The sequence below is a fragment of the Gekko japonicus genome, unplaced genomic scaffold (genome assembly GCF_001447785.1).
Source record: "Gekko japonicus isolate JY-2015 unplaced genomic scaffold, Gekko_japonicus_V1.1 scaffold806, whole genome shotgun sequence".
In the NCBI taxonomy this organism is placed as follows: domain Eukaryota; kingdom Metazoa; phylum Chordata; class Lepidosauria; order Squamata; family Gekkonidae; genus Gekko; species Gekko japonicus.
Genome location: NW_015160234.1, coordinates 413,002 through 421,490, shown reverse-complemented (window position 1 = coordinate 421,490; position 8,489 = coordinate 413,002). Strand labels below are relative to the sequence as shown.

Here is an 8,489-nt window from a genome sequence, read left to right as displayed (position 1 = left end):
AGTCTATATCTAGCTTTCCTTCTCTATAACACAATATCTAACTTTTCACAATTTCAGTGCCTTAATACCGTATCTCATTATAACAGAAGTCCTAAATTCATAATTCCAATAAAACATAAATCAACAGAAATAATCTTTCATTCTTCAAATAACTTAATTTCCCCCCTGAAAATTTGTAGCTTACATTTTTGTATCAATGAGTCCCAATGTCTTCTTTCTTTGTGTGTGTGTGTGTGTATTAATTTCTAGACTCCCCCCTCTGTGTGTCAGCCATATTATATCCAGTCTTATATTTTCCATCTTAAACTTCCAGGCATGCCGTTTTCGCTTCTCTCCCCCCTTCTCTCTTTTTTGCTAGAACTTCTCTGCTTATTTGTTTTTATTAAGTCTGTCTTTATATAGGACGACCTCATTGTCTCCTTTTCCACTCCTATACTGGAGAGGGGCTGATTTTCATCAAACGACTCCTTATTGTGGCAAACGTGTTCCTCCTTAACACTCTGTTTGGGCTGTATCGGTTCTTCCTTAATTTCATTATCCGGTTGTATACTCTGTCGTTTTTCAGTTATATTCGCACAAGCCTCTTCAAATCCTTTTTGTATTCCCTTCTGTATTCCATCTCTCAGTAACTTCAGAAACTGCTCAACAGTTCATTCTCCCACAAGCATATTATCCTCCAGCTCATCCTCCTCAGTTCCCTCTGCAAGCGCCATTTTTGTGGTCCAATTAATTTCAGCTCAAATAACGTAACTCTTGCTTTGGAGCTTTTAAACACCTTCTAAGACTTTTAATCACCATTTAGGATATTTAACTTAGTTGTCAATCCTTATCAATGAAGTTTTTGACCCCGTAATCAAAAAGGACAGACATCAATCTTTCCCACATTCCTTGTCTGGCTGCTAATTGCCTCTATCTTGGGCAGACCAGCTCGGAGTAACTTTATCTCAAAGTCCGAAATCTTGGCTATGAATAGAGTTAGAAATATGCGTACTCACAGTCCCAATGTTGCTGTATACATTCAAAATCAAGAAAGCAATAAAGTTAAAATGGAGGTCACTGTTAGGCAAGGCATGGCGGCCATGCCTTGCTCCGTTCATTGCTCTCGTCTCAAGCCAATAACCACCACACCCCTGCATTTGCCGTGTGTGTGTGGGGGGTGAAACAAGCCCCCTGCAACTCATTCTCCCTCCAGGAGAACGAGCGGGCCCCACTCAAGATAAGGGGGGCTCCAAAAGAGCAGAGGAGGAGCGGGCGGCTCCAGAGCGATCCGAAAGCGGCTCCACGTCACAGCACCATTACCAGAAACTCCTAATCCAATACTTTTAACCACTGCCTCATATCCACCTGTTTTCGAGGAGGGGAAGGAGGAGTTTAAGAAACTGAAGCAAGATCTCTAGTTCCCTCCTTTGCTTACTGTGTAGTATTCCTCCTCAGTCAAGCTGCAAAAATGGAGTTGGTGTTCCAGTTGGTATTTGTGTCTGTGCTCCAGAGACAGGATACATGTAGGGATTTGGAGAAGCTGTATGTGCTTCATCTGCCCTTCACTTTCCTACATTTTCTCTGAGTATTCAGTGCACTGTGTTAACTACCTTATCATCAAGCTGCCTATTATATGTCCCTGTTTCTCTAAACATGGAGACAGAGTGAGGCCCCATAACATGTATCTTGAAGTAAACAATCTGTGGTCTCCAGCTGGGGCTTGTGTACTGCTAGTGAGTGATACACTATGGTTGGCTGCAGAGAGTAACTTGGAATGCTGTCTTCATTGTACCTTGAGGAACAGCAGGGAGGAAATGGGGTCAGTTGCTTTTGGCTTTCCATTGATTTCAATTGGATTGTTTTAATTTACCCAATTTCTGTGCCAGGTATAGTGTAATGCTGTTGTCAGGGATAGTAACCCCCTGAGCAATCACAGGATTTTACTGTTTCCACTCCTCCTCTACCATGTCCCCATCTATACCCAGTTTTCCTCTTTCAGCAGTATCTACTGCTAGTGCAACACTATACTACAGTGACATACCCATGGCTGTCCTCAGCACAAGGGCATTTAGAAATGGCCATATCCCCATCCAGCAAGTGTAATTTGGAAATGGGGCAGTGCAGTAAAATTATACTTTGTGTTATTAGAAACACTGTTTGTCATGTCTTTCTTTTGAAATCTCCTTTCTAGATTGAAGAATCTCTTAATGAAATGAATTTCCTGCTGTCTTTAGATCTACATTTTACGGATACAGATTATTCGTAAGTTCAGAAGTGATCTATGCTTTATTACAAATGTGCAGTTTTTACTACGGTGGCTTTAAGCAGAATATCTCTCGATCACATCTCTGCATGCTCCTGTATCCTATGTCGAATGTTGAACCAGGACCTCAGCATGCAGATAGTTCAAAATGCACACTGGATGAGATACAGAGGAGGGGCATGTTTGTACAAGCCTGGGTTAGTCCCCGGGTTTGCCCCAAGATTAAGAGAGAGAGAGGCAGAAGATCAGAGATTTTGTAGTGCTGGGTCACAAGATCTCAGCTGCCATTTTGAAAGAACAAAAGGGAAGGTGTCACCTGAGCTAGGTAAGTGGTGCTGCCACAGCGGGTTAGGAGCAGGATTCTCACCCCCCGTAAATCTCGTGAGTCCCCCATTTGTGTACAGTTAATCTTGTATACTGCAGGTTTTAGGTTTTAACCCTCATTTTTGTGCAATGGCAATAGGAAAACATTTGGGTATGTGCATTTGTGATCCGTTTATAAAGTGGAATCCCTGTGTAAATTGAGTTGTACAATTTGTATTATATGTAGTAAAGTATTGAAATTATTTTCCGTGCTTTTTAAAAATGTCTTTAATGTGCATATAAAAACTAATTTCATGTGATTTTTTTTTTTCTGGATTTGAAATGAATTGATATGTTTTTAGTTATCTTTGTATGTGATAGAATTATAGAAACTCTCACTTATATAAATGCCTTAAATGCTGCACACTTCTGCAGATGTACATTATATCTATTTTACTGAGACCTATACTTAGATAATTTTTTGCAAGATTGTACCTAAGTCATCCTTATCCTGAGGTCTGTAGATACAAAAATTGTATCGAGAATTTCATTGATTTGTGTTTCATAAGCCACTGGTATAATGGAATTCCTTCATTACAAACTGAATCTGGATGAATGTGTTTTACATAGACAAGTAACTGCCCAGTTACTGAGCTTATTCATTAAGCACTTCTTTTTGGGGGTTTTGCTTTTTAAATTGTAGTATTAAATTACTTTCAAAATAGTATCATATGATTATACTCTTCTTTTAGGCCAGAAGATTTGAGCACACTGCAGCTGATTAGCAGTCGAACACTAAAGTTGCACTTTACCTTACACCAAGGCCTTCATCACTACGTCAATGTTATGTTTGATTACTTTCACCTCTCAGTCATCTCCGTTATAATCCATGCTTCGTTAGTTGCTCTTCATCAGCCATTGATAAGGTAAATAATATGCATGTTGATGTTGCTTGTGTTTTCAAAATTAGTTAATGAAATACGATTCATGATTGTTAATTGCTTATTGGCTTTGATCATTAAAGTAATATTTCAGTTGGATTTCACTGAAAGTTCTCTGAAGCTGATTCAGGCTTCCTTGGATTTACTTCAGTTGTATTTTTCTTTGCTGAAATGAGAAAAATAATAATCCTAAATCATAGGAGTTACTGACTGGAAGTAATCTGTCCCCTAAATGCATAATGATGAAATGAACTGATACAACTGATTAGCCAGTCAGAGTAGACTGACCATATTCTTCTTTGGACTCTTCCTTTTACAATACAGGAATGATGTGTGTGTTTGTGTGTGTGTGTTATGACTGTTTCCTTTAAAGAAATGCAGATAAGTGTGCTAAAGTAGAATAGAGTGCAGCAATTTGCTGGTCTCTTTTCCAAAATTTGGTATATTTCCAGTTTTTCTTGCTGAAAACTAAGGTCATTATACTTTTGAATTCCATAAGTATACTACCGTGAATAGGACAATTTCATATGCACGTTAAGTTATAAATGATGGATTTTATTTTGTCAGAGCAGTAAAATAAGTATATATTTGATGGGAAAGTATTATGTATATTTCCATTTTTCCCAAAATTCCCTCCCACCCTCCAGGAAAGAGTTTTTTCTATGACTTTTTGGAAATTGTACATTTCCAGTGATGCCAAAAGAAGCAGTGCTGGAGCTTGGGTATCAGGTCTTAAACCGAACTCGCTCCCAACAACACTGTCTTGGCATTGATTTGTTTTTTGAGAGATAAAGAGGTTTCAAGCATAGACAAAGCAGTGTCAGAACCAACTCCTTTGGCGCCAGTTCTCTTATTATAACAATTCAAACAATCCCCCCCCCCAGTGACCAGTCCAATCACACCAATACAACCAGCCTGCCAAAATCTACAGTGCACTGTTAACCCTCCCCCAACTCCTGCAAGCATAGGGTTACATTATCTAGTAGTGTCTGGTACCCAAGGTCAAGCACGCATTCTTCCCATGGAAGGGAGGCCCTGCATAGATGCAGTTACAAGTAAGTACTACTCCCAACAAAACAGTTACACACACACACACTCCCCCTTCACGGCCAGAATAAAACAAGAGCCAAAGTCAGACTAACAGTTTCTTTTGCTTGTTTTGGAGGAGGAGGGTCCGGCCACAATTCCAGTAGGGTCAATTCAGGAGTAAAAGGGATTGTCAGATTACTAATCTCACTTATTATTGCTACTATATCCTTTCAAAAGTTCTAGATCAAGGGGCATTCCCATCAGCAGTGCCAGAATGTCCTGAGTTTCCCACAGCTCTTCCAGCATAATGAGCTAATTGTTTTATTTATATTATGCAGTCTTTGAGGAGTGTAATACCAACAAGACTTCATTTTAAAAAACTGGAAGTTTATATTAAATTTTTTCGATTTATTCAAAGGAGCTTGCCAAACCTGTTGCCAGAATGAATCCGGAAGTTCTCTGCCAAAATCATCTTGCCATTTTTTTTTTTTAAATTAAAGTGTCCAGTATTGAGATTTCTAAGCAAGATTTGCTTTATAGAGGAAACCATGCCCTTTGAACAGCCATCAACATTTTTAATAATAGCTTCAAATTCCATTAAATGAGTAAAAGATATGCCTAAACATTTAAGTTTTTCTATAAAGTCTTTAGCTTGAGGGTATCTGAACCAATGAATCTGTAGTTGTGCTTTCCTTTCCAAAAGATCCTTATCTAAAAATTTTCCTTTGGATATCCAGTCTATAGGATGTGCTATGCCAGCTTGGAACCATTCACGCAAAGTCTGATAACTCTTTCCTGATGCAAACCAGTCTTCATTGGTCAAAATAGCTAGTGGAGAGACCCGCTGTATAATCATAGAATCATAGAGTTGGGTCCATACAGACCATCTAGTCCCAACCCCCTGCCCAATGCAGAACCAGCCTAAAGCATCTCTGACAAATATTCATCCAGCCTCTTCTTGAAAGCTGCCAGTGAAGGGGAGCTCACCACCTCCCTAGGCAGCTGATTCCACCTTTCAACCACTCTGACCGTGAAAAAGTTTTTCCTAATATCCAACCAATACCTTTCTGCATGTAATTTAAACTCGTTGCTTTGGGTCCTATCCTCTGCTGCCAACTGTGGAACACTACGGTCAGGGTCACAAAACGGATTGACTCTCCTAGATCCTAAGGACGCCAGGTTGGTTGTAACCAGGGCCAGGGCTTTCTCAGTGGCGGCTCCACACTGGTGGAATGAGCTCCTGAAAGAGATCAGGTCCCTGCGGGATCTCTTACAGTTCTGCAGAGCCTGCAAGATGGAGCTCTTCCACCAGGCTTTTAACTAGGAGCCGCCACCACTATTAACAAGACTATTAACAACATCTGAAACCTGTAGAGCCTGGCCCCTAGTTGGTTACTGACAGCCTGTGCGTGCCGATTATATCTAAGGAAGATCAGAGAGCTGGAAAGTTAAACAACTTATGGAATGCACTCATTGTTGTGACATCAAAATAACATAGTTAGCACTTTAATATTGTATTGTTTTTAAATGTTTAATGGTAATTCTGATTGTTAATGTGTATTTTATCCTATGTAAACCGCCCTGAGCCTGCTTCGGCGGGGTAAGGTAAAGGTTCCCTTGCTCGAAAGCCAGTTAAATCCGACTCTAGGGTTATGGTGCTCATCTCCGTTTCAAAGCCGAAGAGCCAGCACTGTCCGAAGATGTTTCCGTGGTCATGGCCAGCATGACTAAACACCAAAATGCACGGAACGCTGTTACCTTCCCACTGAAGTGGTACCTATTTATCTACTTGAAATTTCTTGCTTTCAAACTGCTAGGCTGGCAGGAGCTGGAACTAGAGACGGGAGCTCACTCCGTCCTGCGGCACACTTGGGTCTCGAACTGCTGAACTACCGACCTTCCACAGCCTGCAGTTCAGCATCTTAAGCACTTGAGCCACTGCAGCTCGGCGGGGTAGGGCAGGGAATAAACCGGAATAATTTTTTTATTTTTTATTTTAAGTTGTTAAGAGCAAAAATGAGACTTTCTCTTGGGTCTGTCTTTGCCACCCTGTCTGTCTGTGTTTGTGTGTGTGTAGCAACAGACAACAGTTCTCCACGAATTCCATCATTCAAGCTTTGTGTTGCTTGTTAGAAATACAGTATTACCAAAATTGAGCTAATGAATGCAAGACAGATAGGATCATAGGGATTCTTTTATAAAAGTAGAAAACTAATTGTAGACCTCGGAAGCAAATCTTCTTTTCCCTATTCACTTTCTTTTTGAAATTTGTAGACTGTAACATGCTGCACAAAATTTGAAAAATTTCCAAAAATCTGTGAAACCATGGGGCAAAAAAGTGGTGGGTTTTTGGGGGGGTTTTGGGGGGGAAGGGAAACCAGGAAAAAATGGAAATATATGCAGTACTTACTTTCCCATGAATCTTTAACTTTTTACTGTTTTAACATAAAATGCATTATTTATAAATTAGCATATAAAATTGTACTATTTAGCATATTTTTAGATTTTTAAAAAAATATAAATCTTCTTTTTGTGTAAGAAAAATTGCCAGCCTGCCCAGTACTTGAGAAGAAGTTGTACGTTGCTGTTTCATGTATTACCATTGCACATGTATCATGTTTTTTTGCTGTCTGAGAGGTAAGGGCAAGGTAGAAAACAGATTCTTTAGTGAACATGTGTTCTTTGAGCAGAAACGCTCTTATAGTCACAGTAGGTAGGACTAACTACCAGCATATTTAGATATTAAGTTAAACTTGAAAAACACTGGCATTTTTCATAATGTATTATTAAAAATATTATAGTCTATTAATTGTTGCCAAAATTATTTTTTAAAAATTCTTGACAGTGTTGTATATATCTGCATTATACATAAGAACAAGGAATAAGGCCCATTGTGGAAATAAATACAACGAGAGCTAGAAAGAGGCTCTGGGAGAGTGCTCCGGCTTTGGGCAAACAGTGTCAATTTGCTGTGGCGACCTCAGCAGGGTTTTTCTAGAGGAACTGATCTCTGCAACCTGAAGAGCAGTTGTAATTTTGAGTGATCTCCAGCCCTCACCTGGAGATTGGCAACAATGGTTCCTTATGAAGGACTGGCTGGTTTGGAGGGGGGAGTCTAACACATTGTACCTGTTTGAGGTCCCACCCCTCAAACCTCACCCTCTTCAGGCTCCATCCCTCAAATCTCCAGGAATTTCCCCTCTGGAGTTGGCAACCCTATCAGGACTGGCCCCAATGTGTTTTCTCCCAAAGGCCAAAATAGGTGACAGAACCAAGCTTAGTTGCCTACCAACACGCACTGAGGGGAAAGTAGGGTTGCAAGCTCTAAGGAAGGAAATACCTGGAGATTTGGGGGGTGGATCCTGTGGAGGGCAATATTGGGGTGTGTGTGGAAGGACTCAGCAGGTATAATGTCATAGGGTCTACCCTCCAAAGCAGCCATTTTCTCCAGGGGAACTGATCTCTGTCATCTGGAGATCAATTGTAACAGCGGGAGATCTCCAGGTCCCACCTGGAGATTGGCAACCCTAGGGGAAAGTCAGCTGCACAGCAGGGGGTTGAAGAGAATGGTTTGATGGCTGCTGGGCCAAGATTGGCAACAATAGTTCCCCAGGAGCCCCATCGTAAATGCACCAAACAATTCCTAAAGATTTTCCAAAACACTACTCTGTTTTGGGCTCCTGGGGAACTTTGAAGTAGCACCAAAGCTTTAAGATCTCTCCAGCTGTCACCTGGAGACTGGCAACAGCTTGTCTGGAGTGTGGGCAGCATGGCATTGTATCTGTCTGAGGTCCCCCTCTTCCTCCTCCTCCTCAAATCCCACCCTCAGCAGGCTTCATCCCTAAAATATCCTGGAAGTTTCCAACCTGGAGTTGGCAACCCTATGTACTGGAGTTCGAACCTGGAGTTGGCAACCATCAGCCAACGTTTATCTGCCTGTCTGTCTTTACAACCCCCCCCCACACACACACACA

General features: G+C 40.9%; 1 protein-coding gene across 1 annotated transcript in view; it reads left to right on the top strand.

The window, feature by feature from the left end:
• Nucleotides 1-8,489, top strand: part of FAM135A (family with sequence similarity 135 member A) — an 82,729-nt gene that overhangs the window by 16,460 nt on the left and 57,780 nt on the right. The window contains 2 exon segments of the mRNA XM_015412714.1: nt 2,171-2,241; nt 3,298-3,471. Coding sequence (XP_015268200.1) covers nt 2,171-2,241; nt 3,298-3,471 — 245 coding nt within the window.